This window comes from Agelaius tricolor, unplaced genomic scaffold, assembly GCF_023055355.1.
Source record: "Agelaius tricolor isolate 1412-34295 unplaced genomic scaffold, bAgeTri1.0.p SCAF_19, whole genome shotgun sequence".
Classification (NCBI taxonomy): domain Eukaryota; kingdom Metazoa; phylum Chordata; class Aves; order Passeriformes; family Icteridae; genus Agelaius; species Agelaius tricolor.
In genome coordinates this window covers 7,507,043-7,520,957 of record NW_027269279.1, presented here as the reverse complement: position 1 = coordinate 7,520,957, position 13,915 = coordinate 7,507,043, and the positions used below count along the sequence as shown (strand labels likewise).

Genomic DNA, 13,915 nt, shown 5'->3' with positions numbered 1-13,915 from the left:
AAGACTTATTTTCATAAAGCCTCCTCAGAACACACACAGTTATACCTGTATCACAGTGTTTATAAGAAGCCAAGTAGCATGAAGTGCCTTATAACAATGCAGCTATATATAACCTATAATAATGAAGCTGCAGGTACATTAGGGCTTTTATTTACATAATTTTTTCATTAGAAAATATAACCTCCCTTATGGTGCTGTGACAGGAATCATGGACTTGCAGGTAACATTCCTGTAAATAAATGCAGGCAGCCTAGCAGCCTACCTTAATAGCAGGAGATAAAATTTCAGAAGAGACTTGCCAGAGACATGGCAAGCAGATGTATTCCCTCCCTTTTCCAAATAACAGAAACCAGAAATAATCTCCATCACTAATTTTAGAATAACTTCTGTCATTCACAGTTTAATCAACTCTAAAAACTGTTTCTAATGGTGATTAATCTCCCTCTGGTAGAGGTACAGATTAGAACTTGAACATAACAGACCTGTAGTTGGAATGACCCACTCAGTGAATGCACCTGTAGATCCATCAGTTGTAGATAAATGTTGATTTTGCCATCAGCAAACCTGAACCCACTCCTTAATTTCAGTCTGCTAGACAACCACCTGCCATAGTAATGTATTTCCTACCTGTAATGTCATTCCTGCCTCCCCCAGGGGGACCCATAGCTGTGACAAGCAGGACATCTATGATACTGAGGTGGGATGAATCCTTCCTGTCGTACCAGTGCCCGTGATCAATCCATTGCCTGAGAAGCTCAATAGCTGGCTGGGCTCCATACACTTCCTTTTCAGGCATGTTTAGGTCATCTATGGAGAACACAGACATTGAGTAAAAAACCTCAGTGTTTGGGAATTCAGTTTTCTTCTAAGGAAAAATAACTGTGCTAGAGGTAGAAAAAGGCTGTGTGTTGTTATTCCTGCTGCCCACTGAACTAACCAAAATCAAATACCATTACACCTCACAGGCGTAATTAAGGTGATGGCTTAACTAAGTGTGGCTGGTGATTTGGTTTTATTTCATGTCATGTCCCACTGCAACTCTAAGAACTATTCTGAAGACAACCATCACTTAAACCTCTCAGCAAGGGCAGTGCTAATCCTATGGAGATCCCTCTGGGTCCCTTCCAGCTCAGGAGATTCCAGAATTCTCTGGATGCCTGAAAAAAGCACTAAGGTAATCCAGATTTACTAGTCTTGGTGAACCACTTCCTTTGCCTAAAACCAGAGCAAGAATTATTTTTTTAAAATGAAATAAATATGTCTTACCCACAAAAATTATAGCTTCTTTCCCTGTTGGAGGTCCAAATAATCCTTTTCTTCTCCTGTCCAGCTTAGACATAATAATATCCTGGGTTTGGTTAGCAGATGTTCTTGCAGAGAAGTTGATGAAACTCGGGATGTATTTTTCCTTTGGAAGTTTCAGTAGAAAGTTGTTTGTTATAGCTGTTTTTCCAGTGCCAGTGGGACCCACAAAAAGCAAAGGGACATTATGATCCACATATGTTTGAAGAAAAAACATTTGTCTGGCAGTTTCCATTGTTGGAATAATCAGCTCAGATACCTGTTACACAGGAAAGTAAAATAAAACATGAAAATCAAACATCTAATACCTTAATCAACATGACTCTTTGCAAGCAACTACAGGAACCTGTAGCACATAAAAAGTTCTATTTTAAAAAGTTCTATTAAAAAAGTTCTGCATTTTAAAAGTTCTGCATTTTAAAAAGTTCTATTGTCTGAAAACCTAAGCTATAACAAGGTTCTAGTAAATACCATGGCCCCACTTCCTGTTCAGGGCTTCTACAATCAATAGCACAACCAGTATTACCTATATCATGGTTCACAGACAATATAAATAATAAAGCCTGGAGAACTATTGAGTTAAGTATGGCCTAGTTCAGTTCCCCTACTGTGCAAAGGGAAAGGAACACTGGTATGGAAATTCTTTTCTCTTCATCATTTTTTACTTAAAATTAGCAGCTGTGGCTTTGATATCAAGAAAAGATTTTTGGCAGCAGAATGAAATGCCATCTTATTAAGTACATCTATCAAGTACTTAATAGACAAGACAATGGTAACTACAGTGGAATGAAAAGTTGAACAAGCTTAAGTTATCTTGAAATTTGATCTGCAGATCTCTGCTGTGCTTCCCTTCCATTCAGTTCACAGCTGTCATCAAAATCTGAGTGCCCCTATTTGGAAATGGAGGGGATCCAGGACTCTCAGTACTGTTCCCCACATCCCAGTCTCTTTGCTTGCTTTCTCTGAATAATTCATAGTACAATATCATGAGATCAACCACTGAAAACAGAAATTAAGGAATGGAAATTCAGGATTTGGCTTTTTCCCACCGTGGTTTCCCCAGTATCAAATGCTGTCAGAGAACAAAGCAGAACCCAAATTTTAACCACCAGGCAACCTCAGGGCTCCATGTGCACCTGCAGTGCTGAACTTCCAGTGTTAGTGGTACCAGAATTGAGACAAAAGCATGAAAGGGAGCTCACAGAGACTAATGAAATGTTGCAAAGCAATCATCAAACAACTTAATATAATTATTCATACCTCTAAATTATCTAGTCAAATAATTATTTTGCATAATAAAGATAGCAATGTGCACCTTAGCCCCCGGGGCGATAACTTGCTCTTCCTTTGTGATGTAGTCTGTCCACATGGTCCACTGCCCATGGCCACGCTTGTTAAAATAGAAGTCATAAACACTCCCTGTTAATTGAAAAACATAACATAGGAAAACCCACTGATTAAATTATAAAAATAAACTTCATTAATTTTAGTGTGAGATTTCCAAGACTGTGAGGTAATGGAAGCTTTCTAGTACACAAGATACACCCCCACCCCCCCAGTTTTACCCCCCCAGTGCCATTATCATCACCAAATGATTTTAGGTCAGATTCAGCCACAGTGTTTGAGTATAACTGGAGGCATATGCTACTCCAGGTTAAAAGAGCCAGGGAAGGGCACCCAACTGTGCAGCCCAAGGCCTGGCAGATGGTGGCTCTGCTGCAGACTTAACATCTGCCAGGCACACCAAGTGCCAAGCTTTCTTACTGCTTTATAAAAGGCCAGGTGAGCACAGTTATGAAGAAGCACCTTTTTCTGGGAAGATGTTGCTTTTGTTAATCTTCACATTTTTAGGGCGTGGGTTTTGCTCGTTCATTCCGTTGAGCAAGTTGCGGTAAAACGAATCAAATTTTCTTCTGCTGTCTGCATCGATGATCCCTCCAATTGTCCACACCAAAGCAAAAAGGAAAAGGCCCTGCAGCCATGAGGTGATCTGCTGAGCAGACATGGTTTCACTGTCCTCTTCATCACATTCCTTAATTTCATCTAAAACACATATTTTGAATTTTAGTTAAAAGCCAGTAATAACCATAAATCCCAATTCAAAATGTATTTTTGCAAAAGTATCCTGAGACAATAGTGGAGCACTGTCTGCAGTGGAATGAAGCCAATCTACAAATGGAGGATCTTGTCTGTGTAAGATACTGTTTACAAATAAAAATTAAATTAGAAGAAAAATAGTCCTAACTCTTTTCTTCAGATGGTAGCAAACAGCAACCAAAGCATAGAACACACTTGCAAGATCATGTTTAGTTTTGTAATGACACCAGTTTCCAAATGTGAAAGCTGTGTACGTAAAGAACTGTTAATAATACTGATCAGTGAGATCACTGACTGTGTTATATGAACTCAACAGTAAGGAGTTCCTTTGGTATTTCCTTGCATCTTATCAGCTGCATTTTGTCCTGGGACATGGCAGGAAAAAAAAAGAAAAATTGAAATAAAACCCAGGCAGCTTAGGGTACTTACCAAGGAGAGAAGAATAGAGTTTCATCAAGCTGTTACTCAGGTGAAGAGAGGACGTTTTTACCATGAATTTGCAATGATGGTCAATAAAATCTAAACAAGGCTCAACTAGCCACATAAACAAGTCATCGACCTACCAGGAGAAAAGGAAACAGCTGTGTGACAATGCAGAACTTGCCACATTCCCCACTGCCCCTCAATTCACCCTCAGTCAAACATAAGGCATCAGAAATTGGCAGAGAGATCAGGAAAGGGCCCGTGTGAGGCAGTACTGAAATGTTCACAACATCACACCATCACTGTCTGATGGTGAAAACAAGATGCTTGTAACACAGAGAAGTTTCCAGCAGGAATTCTGTTACCCAGTTACTAATCCAGACAGCAGAGCAGAAGCTCAGCCTAGAGAGACTCCTGTTTTGTTTAGGCAACAACAAATTATTCCAACAGAAACCAAGGCAAGGGTTTCATCCTCCCTTAAAGAGAGGCCCCCTAGAGAGTACCCAGCACAGATACTGTGCCACAGCAGAAATTCCAGCATGCTGGGGCTGACTGGGGCCTGCAGGAGTGCCACAGCATGAGGGTAAATACTGACCATGGTGGTATCTGCTCTGTGAACTCAAACTGGAAAACAGGACAGAAATCAGGACCTAACCTTTTCCCAGGGACTAGTACTCAGGGAGATGCACTAAAGGGTCAGGCTACCTGTTGCTTAAGGAATAATTACTTTACTCTGATGAACTAAGAAAACTATAAATAAAGTACTCTTCTAGTCTTGGTACTTCTTTGGATTTCGATTCTAATTTCCTGCAAAAACTCAAAGGGAGTCTTCTCAAATCATATAAATAAGTTTTCTACAGCTCCAATCCTAATATTATTCCAATTATTTTACTAGATTTTAATGCCCAGTAATAGGGATTTTAAATTTTCATTAAAAGCTGATTCTCACCAACACCTATTTTTATTTGCATCTACAGAAAACATTGCACAATACACAGCACAAAGAGCTCTCCTTCATAAAAGCAATGAGGTGAAAAAGGTTTTGAAGACTAAACTGTTAATGGTAATAACAAAAAAAGTTTGATTCTTCATGCCTGCCTTCGAGTGGGCAAACTGTGAATGTCACCTTATAGTTCATCTTCTAATTAGACCTGTGCAAAAAATGAAGTCTCGCACCAGCTGTCGGTGTTCTTCCTGCAGGTTTGGAGGCAGAGTTTTCATGTAGGAATCCTTCAGTGGCTTCCAACCCAACTGTTGTGGGTCCATATAGATCATACCACACCTGGGAAGAACAAACACCTGTGGTAGAGGAATGCATGTGCAAGGTGGGACAGTTGAACCTTGAGTGCTCTCACATTACCTGCTGACAGTTGCTGGAGATGCCTGCTCCAAGTCTGCTGGCTCAAAGATTAAACTCATTTTTGAGCTCATCTGAATTATTTCACCACTCATTAAGCATAACTGGAAGAAGAGCATCACATAAACATGGTCTAGTCTTGTTAGTGCTGATCATACAGTCAAAGCAATGTTTGTCATAAAATCACTGAACATTCCACTTAGTGTCACTCCTCATTCATTCATTTGTATCCTTACAATACATGATATTTTATGACCTTGCCTCAACATTTCCATGTCTTACTGTAAGGCTTGCAGAGGCACAGAGAACAATGCTCTAACTTTAAATAACTCTGCAAGAAAAGGCAGTTATGATCTGCAGCTTTTAAATAATTCACTTATTTTCGAGGTAATTTAAGCAAGTTCAGTTTTCAGTCACAGAACTGAGTCCATGTATTTCAGTTTCCTAAAAGGGTCAATAAAAAAGCCTCAATGATCAGCCTCATTTCAATAAAGAAAGAGGAAGATAAGGCTTCTAGGAAGAAATAATGGATTAATATTATCTATCACCATCTAAAGCCACTCACACAACTGGGGAAATAAAGCAGTGCTTTTAGGCACATCAGCCTTTCCTGAATTTCACACCTCCTTTGACTAATGCAGTAGCAATATTGCTACTACTAAAATATGTTTATTCAAGGATGAGGGTAAGGGCAAAAATTAGGCTACCTTTTTATTATCATCCAGCACAGTGTTCATGTTCTCTATCCAAACTGCATCCACAGGGCCATCAAAAATAATCCACTTCCGATCTTCTGTGGTAGAAGATGCTTGTTCCCTGAAGGCCTTGGCAAGAATTCCATCTGACCACTCGTGACTTACAGGATCAAAACTGCCATACAACTGCCCCATAGTAATGGCTTTGGGATTAATAACTTTGTACTCAACAGCAAACTCATCCATGGCGTTCGCTGTGTAAAAAGGCAAATACATGAGCTTGAGAATGTGATAGGTTAGTTTGATTCAATAGCTGAACAAGATGATTCATGAGGATCCTACTCCATCTCAAAGCAAAGAACTCAGATATGTGGCACCTAGGTAGCAATAAATAAGAAATTCCCTTACTTGTACAAGGCAAGCAAGAAGTCTGCTGTAAAAAAACACATGAAAAAAAGAAAAAGCAGAGCAGCATAGATTTCATATATTTATGGGAGCTACTTACAATATCCTATCAGAGCTAATTTTTTCAAGAGTATTATGCACAAATAAAATGCCTAAAAAATGCAGAAAAAGATAAACACATTAGTATGCCTTACTGTTCCAGTAGATGTAGAGAAAAATACTATCAGACAAATATACCAGACAAAAATAGTTCAATTAATAGAAATTCTGCAGTCAAGAAAGGATAGTATAGGACAATTAACAACCTCAGCATATCTCAGCAAAGCAAAAATAACAGTCATAGAATTGACTTCACTGAATGAGAAGCTTGTGGCTGGGCAATGTTACCTGCACACAGATCAGCCAGGGCTCCAGCCAGCACTTTGTATGAACTGGTTTTCCCACTCATAGGATCTCCAACAATCATGAAACCATGGCGCACCAGCATCATTTCATACACCTGCCAGGGACAGGAGAGCCTCTCCTTAGATGGCAATAAAGAAATGTTATGTGTTATGTGAATGAAAATAGAAGTCTCCCTCCTGCATTCAGATGTGGCACAACCAGATCTCTGCACTCTGCTGGCTGACCAAAGCCTTAATCCAAACCAGAGGGCAGTCATGCTTTTATGGCAATTCTCACTGAAACAATTTAAGAAGCTGTTTTCCCCAGGCATCCTCCCTTTGTCCTTGCTAAATGTCATCCCTCAGCTGCACCAGCAGCACTGTACAGGGTGTGAGGTGTGAAGTCTGAACTGCTGTTGGAGAGACCACTGATGACCCTGGCACAGGCCACACATTTTTACCCTTGGCATTACCCTGTCACCAGGCTGCACAAGAAAAAAGGTTAAGTATTGTTTAAAAGGTCCCCAGTACTAATAAATGGGAGGCAGTGGGAACATAGGGCTGGAAGTGAAGCATAAGCAAGGTCACCTCTTTCAAGACTTCTCAAGGAGACTGTACAGAACTAGGAACAGAGCCTGACTCCCAGTCCAGCATTCTGCTCACTAGGCTACACTGCCTCTGTTAGTAACAGATTCAGTTTAATTTTCTATCCTGAAGCACAAGCCCAACAATGTGGCTGCACATGTTAGCTCCTTCACAGACTGAATTACAAAATCACTATGATCAAAGTGGGCTTTTATTCCATGATTTGTACTCTGTAAAAATACCCCATTTGAAAATTCCATTAATTGGTAAGGAAACTATTAGCTATTCATGACACAGACAGTGTATGTGTATTCCCTGACACAGACAGTGAATGAAGAATGTTTCTGCTCTCATGCTTTTCTTCCCCGGAAGTATGTGAAAATAAACCTGAATAATTTTTCCAATGAACCATGGCACTGGTTGAAGATTCAATTTTTCAATATTTTCAGTTAGTGCCTTGATAAATACGTCATAGTCTGGTGTAGGAAGAACCACTCCAGGAAACAGGTCAGATATGATACCCTGTTAAGGAGAGACAACATAGAACACTATTTAAACACAGGTTACAGAAAGAGAAAATTCCCAAGTAAAACAATATTCATACAGATAACAGGAGCTTAAAACCAAATGTCCTCAGCTAGACAAAACTAACTTCTAGGCAAACTGTAGCCATGGAAGTATTCTGTACACATGAAAGAGAAACCCGTGCCTGCAGTTTTCATAAATACCTTGCTATTGCTTTGCAAATTTGCCCCCATCAGGATCACACAAAATGATGTGGAAGTAGTTGAAAGAATTTCAGTAATTAAATAGAATGGTATGTGTTCCAAAACTTCAGAGCAGTGACTCTGGCCGTGCTTCTACCCTAGCTTTTAGTCCTCAATATTGGGTGCTTTGCATCTTAATTTATTTGCTATTAAAGCAGCATGCAAAGAGAAACATCATTTTCATTCTGAATTCAAATTTCTAAATGACCTTAACTTAATTATCCACATCTCTTTTGGAGCACAAAGTCAGAAAACAAACTTCAAAAAATGTTTTTTTTTTGTGAATGAAACAGCACAAGATTATTTTTAACAAGATATCATATAAACATTTTATAGACTAACTTTAAAGGCACCATTGAAAGCTTGCTTTTCAAAATAATTCTAACAAAACCAAAGAGTTCCTCTAGATCAGTGGACTGAAATAACTCTGTACTGATATGGCATCATCTAGATCAAACTGTTCCAGACTAAGATAATGACCTGTTTCTCTGAGTTTTTATAACAGATCTCATCATCATAAAACCCAAAACACACTGGCCTGATACCTTACCTGAAACAATGGCACATCCTGGGACAAGAACTTGGCCAAATTAACATCCATCAGAGCCCGAAGCAACAGCACACTTTCATTTTCAGTTGGGTACTTCAGTTTTAGGTTCCCAGCTGCTGTCAGGACAGATTTCACTGCACGCATCCCATAATCATAGTGGTGCTGAGATGACAACTGCTCCGAGCACAAACGGTAAGTGGCAACAATTTTCTGGGCAAGACTGTGGATAATAAAATATAACATGTAGGGTAAAAATATCTCACCATGCAAGGAAAAGAATTCACCTTCCTTTACACACAAAGTATCTGCAGTGATTCTAAGACACAGCAGCGGACAAGATGGCCCAAGGCACCTGGGAAGCAAGACTGTGGAAAAATGCCATGCTACTGGATGTGTGCATCATCTAGGAATTCTGTATGATATTTTGATACATTTTCAAAATGATTCTGTGCAGAAGTGCACATCTGGCAGAATGAGGTGGAAAATGAGAATTGACAAGAAAGCAGGAGATTAAAAAGTCCTTTCTAGAGAAACAAAACATGGACAGCCTTCCATATATGCCTCAAACACACGTATATGCCTTACAGAGGAATGAGGTATATCAGACTCAACTAGGTAGAAAATTCAGCATGTCTTACCTCTTAGAGTCCAGAAATCCCATTGAATAAAGTGAAATTTCCCCAATCAAGGCATAATCTGGGACCATCATGGCAACTGTTCGGAACAGTGCCTGCAAGGAAAAAGGTAAGATACTAACTTTTGACTGGGGAATACTGTAATAAATTGTGCCTGTTTAGTAAGAATAGCATCTCTCCATAAATTCATGAATGCAAAGAATTCATGAATCATCTGAAATCTGAGACTGCTTTAGAGTTCTATTCTATTCTGATCTTATCAAGAGGTTCAAGAGGTCTGTGCTAAGCACTGCAGTAACAAATGCTTAGAAAGAGCTAATTCTAAAGAACTAAATAGAGGAAAAGGGAGGTGACATTCATCTCACTTTCCTAACAGACAATCCAGCACATGGTGTGGGTTAATGCTTTGTAAAAGATCATGCAAAGAATTGTGGCAATGCCAGAAAAAGAACCAGGACCATACCAGTCTCTCCATAGTGTCTCAGCAACTCACAAAGTTAAAATAAATTTAAATTGGGATTTCGATCACCAGACCATTGTAAACCCAGAGAATTTCCAATTAGAGAGAGCACAGTGAAAGCTGTAAACTGGTACCAATATGATTAGTCTGAGACCTTTCTTCTGTGCATTTTGTACAACCCTAACTGTTTACTAAAGCTTGGTGAAAAGCACAGCAGGATACACTTGAATGGGTTATCAGTTGTGCTAGTTTTGGCTGGGGTAGAGTTAAATTGTTTCACAGTAGCTGGCCTGAGGCTGTGTTTTGGATTTGTGCTGGAAACAGTGTTGATAATTCAGGGATGTTTTTGTTATTGCAGAGCAAATGCCCAGAGAAAATGCCTTTCCTGCTCCTCACCCCACACCAGCCAGGAGAATGGGGGTGCACGAGGAGGTGGGAGGGGACACAGCCAGGACAGCTGAGCCAAGGGATATTCCAGAGCTCATGGGGTCATGGTCAGCAGAAGTAGCAAGGGAGGGGATGTTCAGAGTGATGGCATTTTCCTTCCTTAAGCTAAGCAACCATTAGACATCAGTTTATTATTCAATTGATGACTTTTTATTATTATTATTATTATTATTATTATTATTATTATTATTATTATTATAGACAAGAAGTCACAAATTCAGTTTAATTTCTACAAGAAATCAGGATTTCAGATTACCTTCAGATTATCAGGCAACTCTGCCCGTCCAGCATAGCCAGGATTCATGGTAATAAAGACGGCACAAGTGGGGTTAAGAGAGATCTCTGTCCCTTCAAAGATGAATTTTTTGAGTTTGCGAATTATAGCTTGCTGGATGCTAAGTATCTGCTGGGCAACTACAGATAATACTTCAACCTAATACAGACAGAACAGATTAGAAAACATAAGACACTTGGAGAACCAATATAAAATATTTTTTTACATATTTTGATGTCTTTATTCGCATTTCTCCAGGGAAAAATCACCCTGAGTCTATGTATTAGCTGTCCATGGAAGGGATCCTCTGAAAGTTAGTGCCACTATTCTCTACTTGACTAACAGAGACTGATCAACAGAGGCTTCTAAAAGCCTCCTCAGGGAAATACCATGAGCCTGAATGTAGACATCTAAGTTAGTTGGACAGGAACTCCCTCTGGAGGCCTCTAAAAGCACTTTCCCTTCAGCTTAGGCCAGAAAAACTGATTCACTCAATGTCCAAAATTGAGGGTAAATAATAGGTAAGGCTTGCTGATTGTTTTAAAGTATCAAGGTAACAGAATATTGGAAAAGAAATGCTAATGCTTGAATTCACTAGAAAACAAGCTGCAGCTGAAAACCAGAAAAATTAAAGAGTTAAAGATACTAATACATACAAAATAGAATTTGATAAAATGTCCACATTTACTAGTATGTACTTAAATGGAATTTCATCAAAGTAATGATAAAACTTATCCTCACAGTCATCAGTGACCAAATTAAACAAAACCAAAAAGACCAGAGTAAGATCAAGGGGAGAATTAGATGTGTCAGTTTACACAGCTTGATAATCAGGTCACTCAGTTAGTGACACTCAGCTCTGGTCATTACAGGAATCCCTCCACTGGAATTTGTCTGTCCTGTGCTGAACATAGACAAATGCAACTCCACACCTGTAGCTTGATTTCTCAAGGAGAGGACAAGAACATTTCTTTCCCAACAAAGGAGTGGCACATACAAAAGAAAAAACTGTAAAGGAACTTGGTTTTTTTTCAGCTAAATTGACCCAGAACACAACAGGTAGGCATGTGCTTCTAGAGCAGGCAGCAGAGTGCCTATTTCTGTGTCACTAATTACCAAAACAGAGAGGCCTCACCACAAGTAAAAGCAGAAAATTGGCAATAATGCTGTCATGTCTAAATCTAAAACTTCTTGTGTCTTAAATTGAAGCTTTCTCATTTTATTTGAGTTAAAACATTACCTCAATTCTATTGAACTCATCAAAGCAGGCCCATGCTCCAGCTTGTGCCAGCCCCTTAAAGAACTTGCCCATTGCCTTGTAATCGAGGCCATCGGAGCAGTTAAAGACAACACACTACAACAAAAACACAGAGAACATTTCTCAGTATTACCACAAAAGTATTACCTCCATAAAATTCTTAGCATCTAAAATGGGAAGGGATTATTGTTGCTAATTCTGGATTAGAAAACCAGGATGCCAAATAGACACAGTCCTAAATGTGAGTTTGTTACCAACTATTCCCATGAATAAAGAACAGAATCACAGAATCATTAGGCTGGGAAGAACCTTTAAGATTTTTGAGTCCAACTGTAAACGAATAGCTACAAAATAAGCAGCACTTGCTTAAGAATGGCATTTTAATATCTACATATCCAAAGGGAAACAGTGGAAAGTAAAAAAAAGGGAGTTTTGGTACCTGCTTAGCTATAGCTTTTGCTAGATCTTTTGTTGTTTCTGTTTTGCCAGTCCCAGCAGGCCCTTCTGGAGCACCACCAAGACTTAATTTCAAGGCACCCATTAATGTCCTACATTAATAAGAACACAGGCATTAGAAATAGCAATCTTTAATATCAGATTATTTCTGAATGGACTGACATGTACTTTCCTATACAGGCTCTCCTGAAAACAATTCACTTGTTTCTCTACAGACTCCACAGCTTGCACTAAAAACCCAGTATTGTCTTATAAGTGATTCCTAATTGTGGAAAGCCACATTTGGCCACTTGGCCTAAAAGGAATGTCAAGGCTTTTATTACATGCATCCTCCTTGTATACCCTCAATTACACAAGCAAATGAACAGTGCCATGAGCAAAATGGTAGAGTCTGCAAAAGCACACATTTCCCTCAAGTGGCACTTGAACTGGCAAGAGCTTGAAGCTGGCTTTATAAATTCAGCCAATCTTTAGAAATGGATGAGAAAGCATAAAGGTTGTTATAAAAACCTGGGAATCACATTGCTTTTCAAGTGAACATCCTACTAAAATAAGATCTCTGTTAATACTGGAGAGATCTGATTATTTTACAAAACCCTCATTCAAGGGCTTTGACTCATGTCTTGAGGGCTCACCAGAAGTGAAATATGAAATGCCTTTGAATATTTTAAACTTGAGGACTGAAGTATTTCCATTACAACCTCTTGCAAGCCAGTGGAGGAACAGGAAGCTAACTGCATTCGAGTATCTGTGAAGGGCTTTTTAATTACCTCATTTATCTTACTGGCAGGCATACCCAAACTGTGTGCCTTACTTCAGATAAATTAATTGACCAGTGCTACTGTAGAATTCTTTGCAGTTCCAATACCATGTGCTCCCACCTCTTTTCAGAAGCACCTTCTTGGATACCCTAGAATCTATTACTCTACTGGTGTAGAAGGCTGTACATTGTAAATATTTTCACCATATTAGGGCAAAATCTACAAGAAAATGTTAGCTGCTGAGGATCCTCCTATTATTAACTAGAACAAATGAAAGTAAACACAGATCAATCCAGAAGGAGAAAGCATTATTCACAGACAGTATGTCCTCACCTGTAACATCGATCTGTCAGTGGGGTTATAACCAAGCGTTGTGAATTGCCCAGGTACTCATAACCATATTTCATCTCTGTTGTGATCATTCTCACTGTCACATCATTCTCTGTCCAGTAGTATCTCAGCTGAGAAATCCACTGGAAGTCATTCAGATCTGTGACTTTGTCTTCAACCAATTTTGAGACCACATCACGAGCTGCAGAGTAGGACACAGATTGTTTAAAAAATCTAGACTCTTCTGCTGAGTAGTTTACTTAACTTATAAGTAAAGTAACATTTACTTAGAGCTATGTAAGAGTAATTCAACATTTAGAGGCTGGTTTTCATGTTAGAGAGGAAATTGCAATTGTTTTGCATAGGGAATCAGTTTAATTGTAACTAAATTCCAGTGTCTGTTCTAAGTAGATGGGAGACCCTTGTGCAGTACTGAACAATCCTCATTTGCACAAAGAACTTAGCAATAACTCTGTAAAGGCTGATTCAAGTTAGAGAAAGCATTTTATGTGCCTCTCTCCAGCAGTCCACCCAGGTACTGCCAGCAGCCCTGGCCCAGCTGCCCCAGGGGAGAGCAGCTGCACATTACCATGCACATCAATGACAATGAGAGCCCCCAGGGTCAGCCGGGCTCCGCTGGACAGCTTTCCTCTCACCAACTCCACGATGTCCTTGATCTGGACATTGCTCTTCTCCAAGAAATCCTGCCACAGAAACAAACACAGCCATT

At 39.4% G+C, this 13,915-nt stretch overlaps 1 protein-coding gene across 1 annotated transcript in view; it reads right to left on the bottom strand.

The window, feature by feature from the left end:
* DNAH3 (dynein axonemal heavy chain 3) overlaps nt 1-13,915 on the bottom strand; it is a 55,658-nt gene that overhangs the window by 19,713 nt on the left and 22,030 nt on the right. Inside the window, exons 28-44 of the mRNA XM_071444109.1 lie at nt 13,775-13,889; nt 13,189-13,387; nt 12,078-12,186; nt 11,621-11,734; nt 10,363-10,539; nt 9,203-9,294; nt 8,565-8,784; nt 7,635-7,769; nt 6,667-6,778; nt 5,887-6,128; nt 5,183-5,283; nt 4,999-5,104; nt 3,829-3,958; nt 3,109-3,345; nt 2,618-2,721; nt 1,267-1,561; nt 628-807 (exon numbers count right to left, since the gene is read on the bottom strand). Coding sequence (XP_071300210.1) covers nt 628-807; nt 1,267-1,561; nt 2,618-2,721; nt 3,109-3,345; nt 3,829-3,958; nt 4,999-5,104; nt 5,183-5,283; nt 5,887-6,128; nt 6,667-6,778; nt 7,635-7,769; nt 8,565-8,784; nt 9,203-9,294; nt 10,363-10,539; nt 11,621-11,734; nt 12,078-12,186; nt 13,189-13,387; nt 13,775-13,889 — 2,668 coding nt within the window. The remainder of the gene's footprint in view (nt 1-627; nt 808-1,266; nt 1,562-2,617; nt 2,722-3,108; nt 3,346-3,828; nt 3,959-4,998; nt 5,105-5,182; nt 5,284-5,886; nt 6,129-6,666; nt 6,779-7,634; nt 7,770-8,564; nt 8,785-9,202; nt 9,295-10,362; nt 10,540-11,620; nt 11,735-12,077; nt 12,187-13,188; nt 13,388-13,774; nt 13,890-13,915) is intronic.